Source organism: Lissotriton vulgaris, unplaced genomic scaffold (genome assembly GCF_964263255.1).
Source record: "Lissotriton vulgaris unplaced genomic scaffold, aLisVul1.2 SCAFFOLD_1067, whole genome shotgun sequence".
NCBI lineage: Eukaryota > Metazoa > Chordata > Amphibia > Caudata > Salamandridae > Lissotriton > Lissotriton vulgaris.
Window position 1 is genome coordinate 472,482 of NW_028243062.1, and position 22,316 is coordinate 494,797.

General features: G+C 46.9%; 1 protein-coding gene across 3 annotated transcripts in view; it reads left to right on the plus strand.

Moving 5' to 3' along the window:
* The window catches only part of LOC147668719 (vascular endothelial growth factor A-like), a 298,705-nt gene that overhangs the window by 232,315 nt on the left and 44,074 nt on the right, over window positions 1–22,316 (plus strand). For all 3 annotated transcript variants that reach the window (XM_086948483.1, XM_086948481.1, XM_086948482.1), the window contains exon 4: window positions 648–721. In XM_086948483.1, coding sequence (XP_086804609.1) covers window positions 648–721 — 74 coding nt within the window. The remainder of the gene's footprint in view (window positions 1–647; window positions 722–22,316) is intronic.

Below are 22,316 nucleotides of genomic sequence, written 5' to 3' on the forward strand. Positions count from 1 at the left end.
GAGGGTGCCATATTCACATAGAAAGTCGCTCTCCTCCCCTCTCGCTAGTGCCGGTGCTGATTTCAGTTGCAAAGTGCCACGCACACACCTTAGCGCCATAGCGCTATGGTGTGTGCGTGAGTAGCATAGGTTTTATACAGGAAGGGTATTCTTCCTGTACAAAATACTATGCTTAAACAAGTGAAAAGCGTTACCTTATTTGTATGTTAGCTGCACAGTACAGCATACCAGCAAAGTCGGAAAAGCACAGAGAGATTAAAACATTTCTCAGTTTAACGCTTGTTTTTCATCTGCATTAATTTTTGGTGCTAAACCCTTTCTACTGATGTTTGAGAGTAGGGTTTAGTGTATAAGAGCATGGCTGGTAGCACAGGTACAACATCTCCCACTCATGTAACTCCCCTTTCACGCTGCCTTGCAGTACTTTTCCATACAAACCAACACAAATACCAGTTTGCGTTGGTTTGTGAATCCCCAAAAAGGTTTAGCGTTACAAAAGTAACGCTAACCCGATGTTAAACGTTTGAGAATCTGGACCTCAGACTCAAAATGGACTCTAGATCCCTGCTCTAATTTTATTGCGAAAGGTGACAGAAATTGTCTTTCAGCTTTTGAATTTCTCATTCTTTCTGTTTTTATTCCTGTAGATAATGAAGACGAAGTTCCTGAACACGCAGATGGTAGAAGTGCCGTTTGTGGAGCACAGTCAGTGCGAGTGCAGGTACGCTGCTATGCGACAGTTAGTCAGCCACAAAAGTGGTGGAATAAAGTGTTATACAAAGTTTTTTGTAAGATTAGGTAGGACAAATGATAAAAATCTGGTTAGAAAAGAGTCACATACAGAGCTTTGTAGCGAGATACCTTGAGGGTGTTTTGGGAACAAAGAAGACACAGTTTTGGGGTTGCCTACGTCAATCAATCAATTAGGGTTTGTAAAGAGCGGCTACTGATCCATGAGGGTATAAAGGCACTGGGGTGGGGTTTGGGGTGTGATTCTGGTTCGTCTGCGCTATGGTGTTCAGTCGAAGAGCCAGGTCTTGAGGTCCTTCCTGAATTGGGTCAGCAACGGGTATTGTCTGAGGTGGGTAGGCAGGGTGTTCCAGGCCAGGTACATAGATGTGGTAAGGGGAAAGGAGCAGTGCAGAAATCCAGAAACACTAGTAGTAAAGTCTACCTTACACTCTTAGTATCATTGGTATTAAAGGCTCACCAGGGTCTCATCCCTCATAGAGAACACGAAAACCCCAGACCTTTCTGCACAATTTGAGTTTCACCATCAGAACCTCAGGGCTGGTTACATCCGTAAGGTTTGCTATGTAAGTGTACAAACTCGCTCAAAGAATGATATGGCAAAAATATTAAGGGCTGTCATATATAGAAGATACAAGGCAACTACTTTTCAGATTTCAATGAATGATTTATATCTGTAATGAACAAGGCTGATCATGCAGGGTCCTTTCGCAATCTATCAAAATCAGGATGGCCTTGGAGAGGCATTAGAACTCTCATTAGCGCCAAATAACACAAGCTACATACCACTGAGAAATAGCATGCCTAGATTTACTTTGCAGAACAAAAACTGACAGAGTTGCTTTGCTTGTCTGATGCCTGTGGTCTCCTCATGTCTTGTATACTTACATATATATGCGTGCGGATGTGTTCACGTGAAAAACAATTAATACATGCGAGTTATGGATTCTTTTCCTCATAAGACATTCACCTGTAGGTAAATTGTCTGGAAAAAACACAGTTAAAGTGATGGTATGGGTATGATTCATATCCTAAAAACCACTGAAATTGGCTATTCATGGTTAATGGAGCAAAGCGTATCACGGGTCATGAACCTGCACAGGAGGCCCTGTACTGGCTTAGCCCTACACCCTGACCCGACCCTCTTGCCTGAGTTTTTTTTTCAAAATTCGCAAATCTGAAGCCAGAAAAAAAGTTATTACACTGTTAATTTTTAAAAACATCCCCAGATCCACCCAGAGAGCCACAGATCTGCATAGCCATATCTGAATCTGTAAATCTAGTACAAAGTGTCCACTCACAGTAACCTTGAATCCATGTGCGGATCTGCAAAATACGTTCTAAAATCAGAGGGCTTTTGAGATCGAAGGCTCTGCAGTATCAGACAAGGATTTACTTGAACAACAGACAATTTGATGGGTTGTTTTTTGCGCAGGTAGAGAGGTAGACCATAGGAGGCCCCTGTTTGGACCCTAAACCTTCGGCCACGCTGCTGGCAAACTGTTTTAGAGTGAATCCAGTCTTTCAGACATACTGTGGTTAACATGCAGTCCATATCTTTAGATATACCCTCTCTCAGCGTATGGAGAAGCATTAGAAAATGACAAAGTGGAATGGGTTGATTTGCAGACCAGAAATCAGCCTGTTCCCTTGAAAATCATTTGTTTAGATAGAAGTTAATGTAAACGCCAACTCTCCTTAGGTGGGATGCCAATAATCAGAGGTGGTCTTGGAAAAACATGTGTTCTAGTAGACATGCTTCAAATTAGGTATAAATCTCTCATTGCGGGACTTTCATTTTGAAAATAAAAAAAGAAAACTCTTCGGTGTGGGGCTTCATTATGTTGACAGAGCTCTGCACCTAACAGTGAAATGCATTAACAGAATCCGCCTTGAAGGCGGTGCTGTTGGAGGGACTGACCCTCAGATGTATAAATGACCATCAAGCTGGTGGTCATTTAGAAAGCATTGCCTGGAACTGCTGTCCAAGCGGTTCCTGTCCATGCATTTTGCTGTTTGGTGCAGGGCTCAGTCAGCATCAAGGAACCTTGCACGAAACAGTTTTCTTTTCTATTTAAAAAAGAAAATCCAGAAACTGCATTTTCTTTTGGAAAAAAACAAACAAACAATGCTGCCCTTGCCTTGGAAGTCCTCTCCCATGGCGAGGGGAGAATTTAGCGGGTTTCACAGCCCCCTACCTCCAGTAATGTACTCCAAGATTTTGTTTTTGGTAACTATGATCTAAGTCGACACTTCCACGTTTGATTAAAAATGTTTTGGCTGAGGTATTTGTTACGCACTCTGAAAAATTAATCATCTGCAGGAGCACTGAGATAATGGATCAGAGTGCAAGGCCAAGTTATTAATAGTTTGTTGTAAGAGGAAGGGCTTCTATCTTCCTGCAATGCTTCCAATACTTCTACCTCAAAATAAAACATACGGCGGCTGCTAACCTGCTGTGTTTCCAACCATCACTTTGCTGTCCTCATGGGGTGTACTGGAAGCACACTATTCCAGGCCATGGCCCACCTGCATTTAGGAAGTACACTAAGCATGAATTGTGTAAGTTGCGAATTCCATGAAGATGGATGCTTCACTTAGGAAGGGAAACTCTATAACCTGCAACAAGAGGCAAAAGTAAAAAGCCAGAAATTGAGCTTTTAAATAAAAAGACAGAGTATAGGAAGAACAAAACTAAGGAAGGAAATACGACTTGACGCCACAAGCAATAAAGAAAAAGAAAAAAGCCAAACATATAGAATGAGAATTTGCCTAGCCTTCGTGCTGGTAAGTTCCAATTCTATTAAGGACTCGGAGGCGAGGATTATGCCCTTCTTCCTTCACTTTATTTCATCACAGCAGCAAGAAAGACACAGTAAAAAACTACTTTTCCCATGAACACTTGAGAAACAGGAAAAACAAACATAAGTCCTTTGTCGGTTTTCACACTCCTCTTCCTCTTTCTTTGCGCGAAGCCCATGTTCTGGCATTCTCACGCATCCTGCTTGGGACCGTCATTCCCTTCAACAAAAGCCTACCGTCAAAACTGCTCTTCCCTGTCGTATGTCACATCACCTAAAGCAGAACGACAGGCATAGCAACCGTAGACTTGAATGCAAATTTCATAAATGCATTACTTACACTACGTACGCGGAGGGTCCGCTTCTTGGAAGCCATTGGGAGGGATAATCCTCACCTCCGAGTCCTTAAAAGAATTGGAACTTACCAGCACGAAGGCTAGGCAAATTCTCATTCTATGGCAGGACCGGAGGCTTCGGATTATGCCAGTTCAATGCTTGTCGACAACCAGCCGAGCCACTTCCAACACTGGCTTAAAATAAAACCTCTTAAACGTGAGGACCAATCGGCCGCCCTCATCAGATCTTCCAGTCGAGCCCCAAGGGCAAAAGCTTTGGAGGCCATAGCTCCTCTTGCTGAACGTGCGCCAAAACACTTGGTATCAATCCCCGCCTCCTGCATCACCCAACCCACCCATCTGGGGATCGTTGGGGAAGAAACAGCCTTGTATGGTTTCCGTAGGGCAATGAGAAGTTGACATTCGCCCGGCGGGCGAGTATCTTCGGTTAACTCTTCGTATGCACGGAGGCACTGTACAACACACAGCTTAGGGGAGTCAGGAAAGGCTGGGTATGAAATAACCAGTGTCAGTGTCTTGGTACGCCTGCTCACCGTAAAAAACTCTGGCCGTGATGTCACGAGCCCGCACATCCGAGACGCGCCTACAGGACACCAGGCACAACAACATCGCTAATTTAGCTGTGAGTTCTTTACGTGAAAGAAACCTGTTCGCTTGCCAAGAAAGGAATAAATTCAACACCCTGTTAACGCCCCACAGGACTGAGTAACGCGGTTCAGGCGGCAGTGAGAGGCAGATCCCTCTCAAAAGCCTGCATACCAACGGGTGCTCCCCAATCGGGGAACCTTGCACCAAATCGTGACCAGCCGAGATTGCAGAGCGAAAGGTATTTATGGAGCGATAGGCCAGACCCTCTTCCGCCAAACCGGCCAGTAAGTTAAGGACATGGACTACATCCGCCCCCACAGGATCAAAACTCCGCCGCACACACCAACGATGCCATCTATGCCAGGCTGATCTGTATCTCTTGGTCGTGCCCACTGCCCAGGCCTTAGAGAGCAGGTCCTCTGCTTTTCCCGAAAGGCCTGGGAACATCCAGCGACGCCGGAGATCCTCCAGGCCATCAGCCTCCGAGAGCCGTCCTGGACTAACCGGTGGGGAACCCGGTCCGGATTGAGGAGAATGTGAGGAGAATGGGGGAGTAGGATTGGAGAATCCCAGGAAAGTTCCAGAAGAACCGGAAACCAAACTTGAGACCTCCACCATGGGGTAATCATCACCACCTGCGCCGACTGGCGACGGAGCAACGCTGACACGTGTGTTATCATTGAATACGGGGGAAACGCATACCCCTGTTCGCTCGACCAGTCCTGGAGGAAAGCATCTGTCGCCTCCGCTGACGGGTCCGGGCGCCAACTGAAGTACCTCGAAAGCTGAGGGTCCAGGCGTGATGCAAACAGGTCCACCGAGAAGGGACCCCACCGGTCCAACACCCGAGGGTCCAGCTTCCACACGCTGGCATCCAAGAGGTGCCGGGAGTGCCAATCGGCCACCTCGTTCTGTCGGTCTGGCAAATACTCCGCCGTGACTGACACCTGATGGTCCAGCAAAAGTGCCAAAAATCCCTCGCCAGGTCCGCCCGCATCTTGGATCTGGTGCCACCCACATGGTTGATATACCGGACCGCCGATACGTTGTCCATCCGAAGGAGGACACAGGACTGCACCCTGTCCTTGGTCCAACACTGGACCGCGAAGGATCCAGCTAGCAACTCTAAGCAGTTGATATGTAACCTGTGGAGAAATCTCTGCATCTGACCCAGCCCGAACGACTGGCGTCCGATTCTATCACTATGTCTGGGGTGGAGCCGAAAATCACACGGCCATTCCAGGCCTCCATGTGCGACAGCCACCACTGCATCTTGTCCCTCACCTCCTCCGACAATGGAATCAGTTGAGGCCTTTCCGGAGATGAGACGTCTTTAGGCGTTGCATGGACGGATAGTGAAGAGGACCAGGAAATATGGCCTGAATCGAGGATGACAACATGCCTACCAACCGCGCCAGCTGACGCAAGGATATCATTAGTTTCGCCAGAGTCTGTCATAACTCGTGCCTGATCTTTGCCATCTTCCGGGTAGGAAGACTCAAGGTGGAAGACACCGAGTTTATGTTGAACCCGAGAAAGGTCACGCACTGGGCAGGGACCAGAAGGGACTTCTTCTAGTTGATGACGAAGCCCAAACCCTGAAGCAGGTCGACAGCAAACTGCAGATGGGATACTAGTCGCTCTGGACCTGATCCTTGAACAGCATGTCGTCTAAATACACTATCATTCTGATACCCCGAGCTCGCAAAGCCTCTACCGCCGGGCGTAATACCTTTGTGAAACACCACGGCGCCGAGGAGAGCCCGAAAGGTAGCGTGGTGAATTCGTAAACTTGACCGTCCCACCTGAACTGGAGGAAACAACGGTGTGGGGGAAAGACAGGGACCGCCAAGTAGGCGTCTTTTAAGTCGAGTCTGACCATCCAGTCTGATGGGCGCAACACATCCCTCAGGAGGTGAATACCCTCCATCTTAAAATGGCGGTATACCAGCCATTCGTTGAATTCCTTCAAATTGATGACCGGTCGACGACCCCCGTCGACCTCGTCTACCAAAAAGTGGTTGCTGAGTAAACCGCCAGGATGTTCGCATGTGAAACAAATATCCCCTTTGTGGAGGAGGGCAACCACCTCCTCGCGCACCAAGTCTGCATCGCGCTGAGAAAAGGTAATTGGGCGGGGGCGTTGAAGCTGACACGGATGGCCATGGAACTCCAGCTGGAAGCCCTGAACCGTCTGCAGCACCCAAGCATCGCTTGTGAGAGAAACCCACGCTGCTAGAAATTGCGCTAGGCGCCCCCCAACCCGCACGCATGCAGAAGGCAGCACACTCACCTCGTCCAGCACCTTGTTGCTGGCCTCTCTGTCCTCCGCGGCCGGGAATTTCTGTCCTCTTGTGGGGTAGAAAATATTGAAGCGGGCATTGTCCTGGTACTGCCCTCTTCCGGAGCCTTGCCCCCTGTCGGAGGTGGTGCCTCGACCGAACGAGCGGCCCCTGCCACGTCCAGCCCTGTCAAAAACCCAAGGGGCAAAAACCTTTTTTTTTTTCAGTTCAAAAAGATTTTATTAGGCAGAAAAGTAGGCATAAAAAGAAATAAAAGGAGAGGAGAAGAGGGGGAAAAAGGGTTAACAATAAGGGGAAAAAGTAAAGAAGAAAAAGGGGAATATAAATATGTTTGCAAAACCTTTTTAATATTGGACTGAGCCTGGTCCAAGGAGGTAAAGGTCGCTACAAATTTACCAAGCTCCTTAATAAACAGGTCTCCAAAGAGACCGCCCTGCGCCACCGCGCCAGCCTCCGAAGAGGTGAGGTCACCCAACTTGGGGTCGATCTTAATCAATAGTGACCTCCTTCTCTTTATAGAGAGGGCACAATTGGCATTGCCAGGAAAAATAATAGCGCGCTGCGCCCAATTAGAAAGGACTTCCGGGGATATTAGAGCACCCGAGACTTTGGCCTCCTCCGCCATGTCGAGAATCTTTGTCATGGGACCTACTGCGTCCAGCAGCTTGTCCTGGCAGGTGCGCCAGGACCTATCAATACCCTTCCAAGGGTCTTTGACAAATTTAGCCAGGAATGTGGCCATCTTCTGGTCGATATCTGGGGTCATCGCCACCCTTCCCTCTAAGGTAGGGCGGGGACACAGGCGGCTGCGAGCGTCCTTGTCTACGGGCCTCCTAAGACGGTTCACCACGTATTGGGCCACTTTGTCACCCGGAATCCAGTCAGAGGACCGGGGCTGCACAATATCATCGGGGTCCAACATATCCGAAGGCCCCGCAGATGAGGAAGGTTGAGAGGGGAGCCATGACCTAGAGGAGCAGGCTTCCTCATCCGTATCTGGAGAGTCATCGACCTGCTGCGGCTCAGGGGACATAGTACGCGGGGTTGGGGGGGGCACCTCCCCAGGGAGAATGGGAACAGGTTGAGCCCCAACGTGCGCCATGAAGGCGCTCTTAACCCGAGCAAAAGCCTCTGGGTCCACCCCCTCGGTGCAAGGCTTCTTAGGAGGGGGGGGCGTTGGGGATGGGTGTAGACCCGGGGCCGGAGCCGCCGCTGGAATAAGGGAGGCCAGTTTCGCATATGCCTCATCCAGCCGCGCCGTGAGGCACTGTTCCAGGGGGACCATGGCCTGGTCTACCGTTTTATATATGGAGTCGTCCACCGCCTGGTAAAAGTCGTCGTCCCAGGGGGCATAATTCAGAGGGTCCTCCTCAAAGTACTGGCCTGACTCCCCCTGCATACTGAGGTAAGTTGGGCTCTGCAGGACAAGGGAGTATCAGCGCAGCGAATTCCCAGATCCCTCACGGGCACTGTATGTAGCCTGGGGAATAGCCCAGAAAATATGGGGGCACCACAGCACCAATTCACGGGAGCAAGCCCTGGGACGCTGCAGCCCTCTAGCTTTCAGGGCACCACCCGGTCAAAGCGCCCCCTTTGTGCCACACACAGCGCAATTACGACCCCTCAGGGTGTCAGAACTGACCAATATACAACCCACTCATGGCGTGCCAAACTTATGGGGAAAACCTAATTACGACCCCGCAGGGTGTCAGGACCGGGTGAACAGGGCCAGGTCTACTAGTGGTGACAAGCGTGCCAAAAACGCTGCTGGAAAATGCACCTCCGCGCTCAAGCCACCAAGAGAGAAGCCTGCCTCCTGGCGGCGGGAGAGCCACACCGCACTCTACTAGGGCGAAAAATCACGTGAGGAGCGCAGAAGCGTCCCGCGATCACACAGGGGACCTGTAAGGGTTCAAATACACCAGCGCTTGCAAAATCACGAAAACGCCAACCTCACAGAACCCCAACAGCCCAGGAGAGAGAGAAAAACACACTTAACTTGCTGCTGGGCAGCGAAGAAAGAAGAAGAGGAAGCAGCAAAGGGGCACGATGGGAGCTGCCAGAGTGTGAAGACCGACAAAGGACTTATGTTTGTTTTTCCTGTTTCCCAAGTGTTCATGGGAAAAGTAGTTTTTTACTGTGTCTTTCTTGCTGCTGTGATGAAATAAAGTGAAGGAAGAAGGGCATAATCCGAAGCCTCCGGTCCTGCCATAGAATTATAGATGGGTAATAGTGATGTATGGGAATGTTTAAACATCCACCGTAATTCACTTTTTACACATCTATAATTTTATGTTATGTATGACCTTCAAAATCATCTTCCCTGCCTTCAACTAGTGCACAGGGGCAGAGAATAATGGGAGAGCTATACATAACATGCTCTCTCCTCCTCGACGCAAATGTGAAAAATGTATTTCTTACATGCTACCCTTAACCGAAACCCATTACCTTCCCTGCCTTCCTTCCCCCTCCTGCCGCTGAGCTTTCTGCTTTCAATCAAAGCAGACAAGGCCAATATGACATCACAACAGTTGATAACCAGTTTTGTTATCAACAGTCGTGATGTCATAGCAAGGAGTTATGACTTTCAGAAACTGAAATAAATGACAGAGGCTCTCTACGAGTGCCATACATAACATAAACATACATGGAATGAATAGCTTTTGTCTAAAGGTTTGTCTGAAATGCCTGCCCCTGTGACATCAGAATGAAGGCTTTGTCAGAGATCAAGCTTTTTATATAGTAGCTGTGACATTGGGATAGGTCACCTTTACACCCAATGACAAAGAGAGGCTCCAACATTTGTAACTAAATACTTTCTGAATTTCTTTTTGAGTTGGCTATCGACAGAAGGGTGTGAATATTCAGAGGATCCTTAGCTATTGCAATATATTGTTAAGGTGTTTTGACACTTTACCTGCGCTTGCCAGTGAGTGTGGTCGTGTATGGCGTGCGCCGAGGCACACACCTCTGCTGATACCGTTCTTTCAATAGACCTGGTTATCTAATCAGGTAGGCTTTGAAGCTTCATTGGCCTGACGTGGAATGTTCCTGGATAAGCCCGGGTTATCACCACAATTTGTATGTACAGTGTTGTTGGCGCATAATCTGAGATCGGCCTTCCGCCTAAGGCAGGCCAACTTTCAGGGGCAGATGGAAACCTCACTGTGCGAGTTTATCTAAGCACTGGTCTCTACATATAGTCCAGCTGCTGAGCGGATAATAGGTTTATTACTTTTACACGTACTACAATACCTCTGCCAGGCCTGAGAACCTGTGACTAGTGCAGCGTCTGAGTGGTGATGTCATTGGTACTACATAGGGCGGTGCACTCTGCACTGTAGTAGATACCTTTGATAGAGGTGCCACCTACAGCTTAATTTCGTAGCCTGGGTCTGCACATGCAACTGTGTATATCTACCTATAGGCAAACAATGTACAAAACTACTGACTGTGGTCCTGATTTAGAGTATAGATTATGGTATGTACTCTCAAGGAAACAGAGTAAAACACTCCATCTCCTTGATGGAGGATCCGTTCTCATGATGTCCAATGGCCCTGCGTACATCTTGAGTCATTGACAGGAATTGACATCACGGCGGTTTCTGTCAATGTGTTAAAAGTTTGACAGACAACCTTCAAATTGACGGACGTGCTGCAAACTTTTAACATGTTTTTGGATTTTTCAAAAACAAACTCTTGAAGTGGGATTTTGGATTTGAAACATCAAACCGAATGACCATCCACACCATGAGAGCTCCTTCCCATGGAGTGGGAGCCATTTAAATGTTTTCACTGTCCCCAACTGCCAGGTGTTACACGATGGTGAAGGGCAGTGAAAATTGGCTTAAAGAACACATGCTCTAATTTGGGTGGGCACGCGAATCTGCAAAACTCCAGCAGGGTACTAACTTGGCGATGGGGCTTTGTTAGGCTACATCGTCTAGATATTTAAGGTCGGCCTGCCTGTAAATTTGGTGGGCAGACAACGGGTTTGCGGATAGGGTACTCCATTGCAGTTGCGACCGAGTGCCCCTCTATCAAACTTTACATCAGGCTCATAGTTCTGATACCTGTTATCAAAGCAAGTACATTCTATTTGCAGACACCCAATGCACCCGCTATATATCTAAGTTACAGAAGCACACACACTTGTGATATACACACATAATGGAATCCAAAGACTGCTTAATATATGTTGTGCAAATACAAAACAATACACACATCATGTATAACTGAAAACCTTAAAATAAGCGAAATGTACAAACAACAGCCATACCTTAACACCCTCTGCAGACACAACAAACATAATGTAACAACCTGCCATACATACACAAACACTGTAATAGGCACAGGAACAGCACTGTTGCACAAGCAAATAATCAACACAAGAGAAAGCTTAAATTGATATTCTACTCACATGGCAGAAGAACATGTCCAACACACGCAAACACACTTACTCACATAGGCTCTAGTCGCCAGTTTCATAAACATGAAGTCCTGCACTCCATGCAGCAGCCTCAACTTTTTGGCCCGTACAAGAGCACCTATCATGTGCATAACAAGAGCCAAGCCACAACACACACAGGGCCTAATTTACAAAAACTTTTCTGTAAGTCTGTGATATTACTCTAAAATAGCCAGGAATAAAAGACAGATACTCAGGGAGAAATACTTTGTGCGTCAGCCACAAAGGGTGTGCTCAGAACTGTGCATTAAAGGCTGAGATGAACTGACCTTGTCTAATGCTAGCCTCGCTTGCTGACTCCAGGACAGGACACCATTTGCTCATTCCAGGTGTGTAAAATATAAACCAGCTTGGAGAATCTTACTCTTAGGGGCTCATTACGATGTCGAACGGAAAGGCGCCTCCCGACAGGCGTAATCTCCTCGACCGTGTCGGAGCCCTTCCGACTGACTTGGTCAGATTACATTCCGACCGCTTGGTTGCAATGTTCACGCTTGGAACGTTAACCGCACAGTTATTCCGACTCGGTTCCGAACGACTTGTGTAGTATTCGTTTCGGTTGTAACCATATTTTACACCCCTAAGGACAGCGTTTCTGCCGTGGGATTACGATGTCGATTTCCAACAGCCTTTCTGTGTCGGCCTGTCTGACATGGAAAGGCTGTCGGAAAGAGACTGGGGGACCCTGGCAGGGCCGCCTAGCCCCAGCGGTCTACTTTTGATGGCCAAGGTGGTACATAAGGGACCCCCCCTGTAAAACCCTGCACTGTGTGGCAGGCACCGCGGGGTGCCTGCGACAGGGTTTTCCCGCACACACTCATTTCCCCATAGAAGCCTCTGTTACGAACAGTTGTTGGGCATAACACAAGCTCACATTGGAAACAATGGGAATCCAACTGAACAGTGTTCAGTCGCATCGTAATCCAGTGGTCGGAACCGCCGACCGCAAGTCGGTCGGACCCGAATCCGAGACTGTGTCGAACGGAGGCTTCCATCCCATATCGTAACGAGCCCCTACGATGTAAACTACACTGGCACGATTCTCACTATTATCCTAGACAAATGAAGAGATGCGCTTGAGCATCTAAGATTTACCCAGGCTAACAAATAGGATATTCACAAAGACTTCCACTTGGAGCAAATCTGAATGTGCTTGAGTCCAGGAAGAGCTTTAAGATGCCTGGAGTGTTTTTTGATTTCTGTTTGCACTTCAGCATCTCAAAGATGCTCCAGGCTGCAACCTTTGCTGCAGTGCTAACCTTACAAATATGGTAAAACATAACAGGCACATCTGGGATCCTCGGGCTCCCCCACTTGGCCTGAGACCTTAGCACGTGTGTGAGGTTGCAGTGCAGATGATCACTAGATGTTTTGAAGGAGGCCTCATTGGGCCATATGTATCATTCCGAATTGCGATCGCAAACACCTAAATTCGCAGAATTACAGCAGTAGCAATCGCAATTGGGCTTAGTGGTAAGTACTAATGAGAAACTGCCTTGCAAAATTTGCAATTCCCTATTTTGCGATTGCATTTGAGGAATCGCAAATTGGGATTCCTTAAATGCAATGTAAGAAGCACTGAAAAAGTGCAATTTGGCCTTAAGGAATCGCAAATTACTATCAACTTCAAGTTGGTAGTAATTTGTGATTTCTTTGAAAAATTCATTTATTTTTATTTTTCAAAGTGCAACGTGGCGCACATACATGCCCTTAGGGCATGTCTGTGCGCCACATGTGCACCCCTGCTTATTTCAGGGGTGCAATAGGGTGTCCTTTTGACACCTTGCAACCTTGAAATTGCATTCTCAATTTTCAATTCTCTAATTGCAAATTGAGAATGTCTTCCCATTCATTCCTATGTGCCTCTAGGCCCATAGGAATAAATGGGGAGGGTTTCCCTAATGGCGAATCGCACTTAGCGATTCTTAATAAAGTAATATCTAGGATTCACAAATCTTTTTTACATCTCGTTTTGGGATTCTCAAATAGCGACTCTCTAAAATTCGCTATTTGAGAAACGGAAAACCAAACTTTCATACATATGCCCCATTGTTTTTATGGGTTGACACAGCCAATTCATGAGCATGGTGAGCACTATACCAAAACACAGATTACCCACTCATACATCAGTTCCCTAGCTTACCCCATCTTCCCGATGCTCTGCTACTCACTCCCCTCCTCCTGACCACTTCTTGAATAATCCCGGTCATCCTCCACCCTATTCAATGCCTCAGTGACTCCTCCAGCCTCACCTACTTACCCCATGATATCCCCCATTTTAATAATTTTCTCTCTCCTATCTTCCTCCCTACCTCCGACTCCGACTCCCACTCCCACGCCACCACACCCTCTGATGCTACTCATCCTCTCCCCCCTCGCCTAACCTTCTCACACACCTCCCCATCAGCACCTCCAGCGATAACCCCCTTTCATTCTCCCTTGCTCCCTCTTACAATCCACAACACTCTAGGTCCACAATCCACAATACATTAGCTCCTCCTTATCCTCCACCCATACCCCTCTTTCACTCTTCCTTGTTCCCTCTAACAATCCACAATACACTAGGTACACCGACCATCACTGGATTTACACCTCATACTCCTAACAGGCCTCCTAAATTGAACCCCTCTCCTATGTCTACCTCCTGTATACCCCTTACTAAAAACGTTCCTCCCCCTCATCATAACTCCCCCCCCCCCCCCACCTCCTCCAGGATTTCCCCACTTCCACTCCTGGATATACCCCCCTTGTTAACTCTAACTCTACCAATCTCCTTAAAATAACCGATGCACTTCACTCCTCTTTTTCCACTCAAACACTCCTTAAAATTGAACTTCTCCTTTCTTCCCTCATTTCAGATATTTTCTCACTCAGAAGAGACATCTCACTCCTTCTAAAAGCCCATCCCTCAGATCTTGACCACACATCAACCGCCTCACAATGCACCTTACCTTTGCACTTCGACACTCATCTCAATCCACCCACAAACAGACCTCCTATAGTTGTTACCAACACTGACACTCCTGCTCTCCCCTGTAACCACACTATCCGATCCAATCACACAGATCCCACCCTAAGCGTCCCTCCCTATAATACCATCATGTCCCCCCCCCCTCAACGGGAAACCTGCCCTACTACAGCAGGAGCTAACTTTTCTAGTAACTCCCCTGTCCACTTGAGGACGGCGAAACTGTCCACGTCCAACGGGAACAACCTAAAGCCTGTGTTTCTGAGCCCATGACACTCATAGAGGAAACTGAACCAGCAGAAAAAGATCTTGCCTACCTTGAGTCAAAGGAATGGGAGAAAATGCTGCTCTCATACGGAAATACCATCCCTGGTAACCCTGGGCCATCGTCGTCGCCAAAGGAAGTGAAAAACGAGGACTACACTCAAGAAAGGGCATGGGCCACTGCCTTGGATATCCTCCAAAGGTCAGCTGAAGCAATTCCTATCAAGCTAACAAAATGGATATCCAAATAAGCCTCTTGAATACACTGGCCGTGTATGTAGTCAAAATCGACCATAAGATCTCAAACCTCAATAGCTTGATCCGACGGGCCCAGGCAGCAGTAGATCTCCCGCAACAAGGATGTGACTGTTCACCTATAATAGAGAAACTTAGCACACTCCCAGGAATAATGGAAAGCCTTCTGGCAGATCTAAAAGAAATTACATATCTTAAGCCCCCCCCCCCCCCACCCCCCCCCCCCGGGAAACTGCAGTGACGGCGTCCTAAGTGAGGACAACATAGTAAAAAGGAGAACTAACTCAAAGGAACGAGGAGTCACAGAAATCGATTTCCCTCAACCGCATGACACATCGGGAACTGTCTGTCAAAAGAGTGAACAGGAAAAAACTCCAACTGCCGATAGAGCAAATTCCTCCCCTCCATCTCCAATCGAACAAGCATGGGGAGATCCTGTGGGAAAGGGGAAAAGGCAAAGGAAGCGGAAAGGCCGCAATAAACTGGGTAAACGCAAACAAGAGCTGAGCCTTTACCCGTTGTTTAACAGCTACAGAGTGTGTTAACCCAAAAGATACTGAGGAATCAAGAACTAAATTAGAAGAACCACTAACACTGCTTGAAAGGAAAAGTAGGACGAGCGGGGCTTCCCCCACGCCAACAGAAAAGGTATCAACTCGGACAACTTTAGGAAAAAAGGCGGCCAGTGGGTCAAGGGAGCAAATCACAACTACCGACACGCCTCCTTCAAATACTCCTCTGCCGCAGGATGTAAAGGTCCAGGGCCAAAATCCCGGTCACCCTGCAAAACAAGTCGACCAAAGCATCACTTCAAATCAGGTGCATATCAACAGCTCTGTCAAAAACCATCAGGGTGTAAGCCCCGTGAGAGATAAGGGAGCTGCGGTAGGGCGTAAAACCCAAAAGAGCCCTAGCGATCAGAAGGAGGCACTGAATCTTGATCCCTCGGCAAGCACAGATCATGGGATTTGCACCCAAACATCAGATGCAAATTCAAGGCTGAATAAGTCCCCTTCATGTGGCGACTCCAACTTTACACTCTTCTACCCGGAGTACAAGTCCAAAGGCAGCCACGATATTCTCAATCGTGGTAACATCTTAAAACTAATACAAGCCACCGGTCTGCTAAACGGTATAACCACACAAGATATTACATCGATTGAATTCATTGCACCAAGTCATGGCCAAATAAATGAAACCACAAAGGTCACTTGGAGATCGGCAGAAGTAACGAACACCATCCTAGGGCACACAGACACCTTCAAGCAGTGGGGTATACTGCTACAACCTGGCAGGGTAGCGGGATACCCACATGTCTTGCTGGCAAATCAAGAACTTAAGCACACATGGGCAGAAAGGGGAGAAGTGTACTCAGTCCTCAGGGGCGCATGCAATAAAACTCCCACCCGCGAAGACAAACAAAGAATATTGAGAGATGACTGGCGCACACCAAATAGGGATCGGGACGAGGTCGGCACATGGTCATGGTTGGCAGGCACCCTAAACACAACTCTCCTGTTACGATGACAGAATAACAGTGTAAAGGACCTAAATATGTGCCCTCTAAAGATATGCTCTTGGAACATAAACGGACTAGCCAACAAACTGGAAGACAAAGCCATAATCTCTTATTTTCAGGAATTCGAGATACTACTACTTCAAGAGACATGGCTCCTTGAACCGCAGCAAATCGAAGGCTTCAAAATCCATCATATTCCAGCACAAAAACTGAAATCTTCAGGAAGAGGCAGTGGAGGCCTAGCAATTTACATATCCATCAAAAATGCAATCACTTCATGGGACTTAGGTGGCTCATCACATTCCCTCCAGTGCGTGGGAATTTCCTTTACCTCCGACAAAGCCCAGTGCAGGACCCTGCTCTTAATGAATGCCTATGTCCGTCCAACCACAGTATCAAGGCATTCCTTCTCAGAAGAAGTAATAGCAACTGTACTAAGAGCAAAAATCGGACCCCTCGAACTAGAAATAATACTATCAGGTGATTTCAACATGTGGCTAATGTCGGACCTGGGCAAAAACGAGATAACCAAATCACATGATAGCATTTGGGTCATACCCCCGCAGGACCCCCCAGGTTGGCACAAGAACGACTCCAAAGGACGCTCCTTACAAGGCAACCTGGAAAATCTGGGCCTCCGAGCCTTAAACGGGTGCTTTCCTTCAGACAAGCCACCTTGCTTCTCCTATCTGAGTAAAAATGGCGCTTCGCTAATTGACTATACCTTTGTTAGTCTTCCACTTCTCCGCCAAATAATAGGTTTTAGCCTTGGAAGCAGAACTGAAAGTGACCACCGCTCACAAGAAATATCGCTTATGACCAGATTAATTCAACATGAAGAAGACAGGTCACTGCCATCTGACTGCTACACAATAAACTTAAAACGCATCAAGTGCTCCTTCAGCAACTTTCAACAAATAGCAGCAGATGCTAAACTTATTATGGAGGGCACCAGGAGGCCCACAAACGATGTAATTGCTAACTGGTCAACATTCGCAATTGAACTGATCGACAAACATGCAAAACCAATAAGGCAGTCGAACTTGTATGGGCAAAGCCAGACGCCCAGTCGCAACCCCGCAATACAATCTGCTACAAGAAACATGAATCGGTCATGGAGGGCTTTAAAAACAAATCCTACGGATCCTCAGTTGATAACAAATTTGAGAGAGGCTCGCAGCTACCTAAAGAAGGCTAAAAGAGAACAACGCAGAAGTCTCTGGAACTCCTTCTGGGCTAGGCTGCAAAATGACATTAAAACAAACAATTCCGCTAGGTTCTGGCGAACCATCAATAGTATTTCTGGGCGAGCCCCGAAGGTTGCGTCCTCATGCATACTGGAGACTGAGTGGGTCGCCTATCTGTATCTTCACTTTAATGACCAAAAAGTAAAAACCCTTCATCAGAATCTTAATGTCGAAGACATTCTTGCTCACAAAGTGCCTGCTAATCCAACTGATTGTAACATCAAATCCCCTTCAATGAAGGAATCTTTCAACGTTGGCCAGAAAACTGCGCAACCAAATGAGTGCCCCATGTCGCAAAGCAACAACGAATCAACAACAATCGAGGTGGCCCAAATTGAAAAACTGATCAAAAAGGGTCGGAAGGACGGTGCCCCAGGCCCTAGTGGAATTCCTTAGGCTCTGTTTAAGGAGGACACAACCTACTGGGCCTTGAAGCTAACCACCCTCTTCAACTGTATCCTGCAAAATAACATCATACCACCCTCCTGGCAGGGATCCATTTTGGCACCAATCTTCAAAGGAGGGGATAAAAAATCTCCCGGGTCCTATCGCCTCATAGCCCTCATTGACAATGAAGCAAAGTATTTTGCTGGTTTGCTACTTAACTCACTTAGAACGTGGGCTGATGATCATTCCGTAATTCCTCCGAACCAAACTGGCTTCACAAGTAACACCGGCACCTCGGTCAATCTTATGACCCTCTCTTGTCTGATCGATCAGGCAGAGGTAAGCACTTGCCCACTCTATATGGGATTTATTGACTATAAAGCTGCCTTCGACAAGGTTAATAGAGCTAAGCTCTGGCAGAAGCTGTACAGTTTAAACATCCCAAATGATCTTTTAAGAGCTATACAGCTTCTCCATCAGGACACATGGGTCAGGATAAAGATTGGGGACGGTTCCAGACTATCACGTCCAATTCCGACGACAAAAGGGCTCAAACAAGGATGTGTCCTTGCCCCCACACTTTTTAACTTGTTCCTATCCGACCTTCCAGAAGCCTTAAATAAGGTAAATTCTCATTCTCCCAAAGTAGTTGGTTTCTTGTTGTCAAATCTTTTATACGCTGATGATGTTGTACTTCTTAGCAAAACAAAGATCGGCTTGCAAAGACTCATGGACGCCATCTCTGACTATTCAAATAAGAATGAGCTCCAGAGAAACAGCAAGAAGACCAAAATTTTGGCGGTGCGTTCAGGAAAGGCCAAGAAGCTGGTTTGGGTCTTGAATCAAGAAAGGATTGCTGAATCCAAATGCCACAAGTACCTTGGAGTCTCTTTTAATAACAACGGTAGATACAAATCACATCTAGAAGAACAAAAAAAGAAGGGTTCTGCGCTTGCTTTCGCAATCAGTTCTATACATAAGAAACTACAAGGCCCAACGTTCGCTCCAACAATCCAGGTAGCGCAAGCAAAAATTATTCCCACATTAACCTAAGGAAGCGAGGTTCTAAAAGGCTTGGATAGCGGCCAACTGGACAAAATTATTACAAAAATGTATAGAATAGTGTTCAAGCTACCAAGTCAAACATCACTGGCCCAAATTAGGTTGGAACTGGGAATCTGCCACCAATCACTTACCAGAGCCTTGAGTTTTCTAATGTGCGGTCATAAATTGAGGTCATCGAAGGAAGGCAGCCTAGCACAACATCTATGGTCTTGCCTTCAAATGAATCTATGGCGAGCAGGGCATGCATATTGGGAAAGAGGATTAAGAACACTAGGCCTGAAAGACCGTTGGGGCATGCAAGTAAGCCATAATGAATTCAAACGACTAGCGAAAATAAGCACAAAAAAGCTCTCTTCCGTGGAAGACAAGGCTCGGCTGGCAAAAAGAAGTCACGGATGGATGTCCTTGCAATCCTATGTCCAGTTGACCCCACAGGAGTACCTAACTCAACCATTCACTACTCGAACAAAATTAAGTTTCCTAAAGTTGAGAATGGGAGTAATCAACCTGTTGGTCCATTTGCCAAAATGGAAAAGAGCCCACGGACAGGAACAATGTAGACTCTGCGGGAATCAAAAAGAAGACATAGTACACATCCTTTGTCTTTGCCCAAACCTGCTGAACGAAAGGCGGTCCCTCCTGAGGAAACTCTGGAACACAAACATGATCAGATCGTGTAGAGCAGCAGTCTTGGCTTGCTTTGACCCTCGGAACACTAAATTAAACTGTGCCCTAGTAAGGTTTTTGGAACAAGCAGATAAAAAACTTGGTGAGGAGTCCCAAGTACGCGATTTCTCACCAGCACAATTACTAGCCTAGTTCCAACTGCCACCTTATTGTATAATGGACATGATCCTTAACTCTCCTTTTTATAAGTATGTTTTTTACACATTTTTATAATCTTCATAACGCATATGATCTTATACTTATTTTTATATGTATTCATTGATATATCGCTCTTAAAATTCTGTAACTTGCAAAGGTTATTTTAATCATGCAATAAAGATTTCTGAAACACTAGTAACTCCCCTGTCTCTCCCTCCCCAACCTTGCACACTACCCCCCTATCCATCAATCTTCTATCCCAGTTCTCTTAGGAACTAACAGCCTCCCACCTTACCCAACATCTCCTAGACCTCCCCAACTACTTAGAACTATCCCCCCCTGCCCCCCCCACCCCTTTACCTGTCCCCTCTCCCCTCTGCTGCATGTTGATAAACTGCAGATCCGCCTCCCGCCACGCAACTGAGATTGCAGAAACCATTCTCAGTGAAAACATAGACATTGCATTCCTAACTGAAACTTGGCTCTCCACCCACTCTACTCCTATCCTCGATTCGCTCATCCCGCCAGGCTACTCTATCATTAGGAAAGATAGAATCGACCAAATAGGAGGAGGCCTTGCTCTTATCTTTAAGGACCAACTCGACATCTCACTTGTCCAGCTCCAAGACCCCTCGTCCTTTGAATACCCCTGCGCCGACCTCTCCTCTCCTAGCTTTCCCACCACTCGACTTCACACCATTTACCACCCCCCGGGAAATTGTCTCCCCTTCACTGAAGAGATGACCGATTTTATTACTCAAGCATCGCTCTCTCACTCCAAGAATCTCTTCCTCGGTGATTACAACATCCACTGGAATAAAAGTGATGACCCTGCTGTCATCCAATTTAAAGAAACTTTAGACATCACTGACCTGACCCAACTCTGCCTTGCCCCCACTCACACCAAAGGTGCCACCCTCGATGCTATTGTGACGAGCAAGGATCTGGCCTCTCTCTCTAATATCCTTCCAGTAGAATGGTCGGATCACCACCTCATCCTTTTCACCCTAAATAACCCCATTACTCACACCGCCCCTATTAGAACTTTACCTATGAAACCCACTCGCAACCTTCTCCTTATTCCTCCTGACGAATTGGAATCCGCAATTAAATCTTGCTTACTTCTCCCCCCTACCTCTCATAGCACCAACAACCTTACTGACCATTATAATAAATCTATTCTTGGTGCCCTCGACCTACTTTCCCCAATTAAACTCAAAAAACAAAAAAACATCCCTCCCAAATCCTGGTTCAATGCAGAACTCAATAATGAAAGACGGGCCCTTAGACAATCAGAACGTGCTTGGAGAAGTCATCCCTCGTCAGACAACCTGGCTCTCCTGAGAACCTGCAGAGCCCATTACAAAAAACATATCTTTAACGAAAAGGCCTCTTTTCTCTGGTCACAACTTGACCAGGCCAAAAACCGCCCTAGAGAACTTTTTAACATCGTTAAAAAACAAACTTCCTTGGCCCGCCTATTTTAACAGCCTCTGTTGAAAGATGCGAAGAAATCGCTAGCTTCTTTTCGAATAAAGTCAAACACATCGAACTTTCTTTCTCTTCCCCCCCTTCTCGGTCACCAACCTCCCCTCAACCAACATACCCTCCCGAACACTCCTAGTACACTTTTGTCCTCCTCTCTCCCGCATCTCGACTCATCTCAACACCTCCCTGCTTTACCCCTTCTTGATACTTCTCAGACAGATCCTCTCTCTAAAAACAAGGCTCTATGGAGCGAATTCAGTCCAATATCAGAAACCACCATCATCAACATCATCTCTAAACTCAAACCTTTCTCTCACTCTAAAGACCCTCTCCCTGCCCATTTAGTTCAGGAACTCAAATACATCATTGCCCCTTTATGGACCGATATCATCAACTCCTCACTTTCCACTGGCTGTGTTCCTCCCTCCCTTCAGCTTGGTCAAATCTCCCCCATTATTAAAAATCCCACCGCTGACCCTAATGACCTGAACAATCTTCGCCCTATCTAGAACCTTCCCCTCCTCTCTAAAGCCCTCGAAAAATGTGTCCTGTCTCAACTAAATGACCATATCATCTTCTTCAATCTCCTTGACGTTTTCCAATCTGGTTTTAGAAAGTGGTGCAGCACTGAAACTGCTATGCTCAATATTACAGATGGCATTCATCGCTCTTGAGACAAAGGCGAATCCTCGCTACTTATCCTCCTCGATCTCTCAGCCGCTTTCGATACTGTCCACCATCCCACCCTTCTTAACACCCTCAAATATCGTTTTGGCTTTGAAGGCACTGTACTCAAATGGTTCTCCTCGTTCCTGCAAAATCGATCACACCAAATTAAGCTCAGTCACTGCCTCTCCAAACCTCAACCTGTCTCACTCGGTGTACCTCAAGGGTCTATCCTCTCCCCAACCCTATTCAATCTTTTTATGGAACCACTCACCCTCATTCTCAATGAAGCCAAAATCAGTTACCACCTCTATGCCGACGATACTCAACTGTACTACAGGATTAAATCCCACAATGACATCCTTC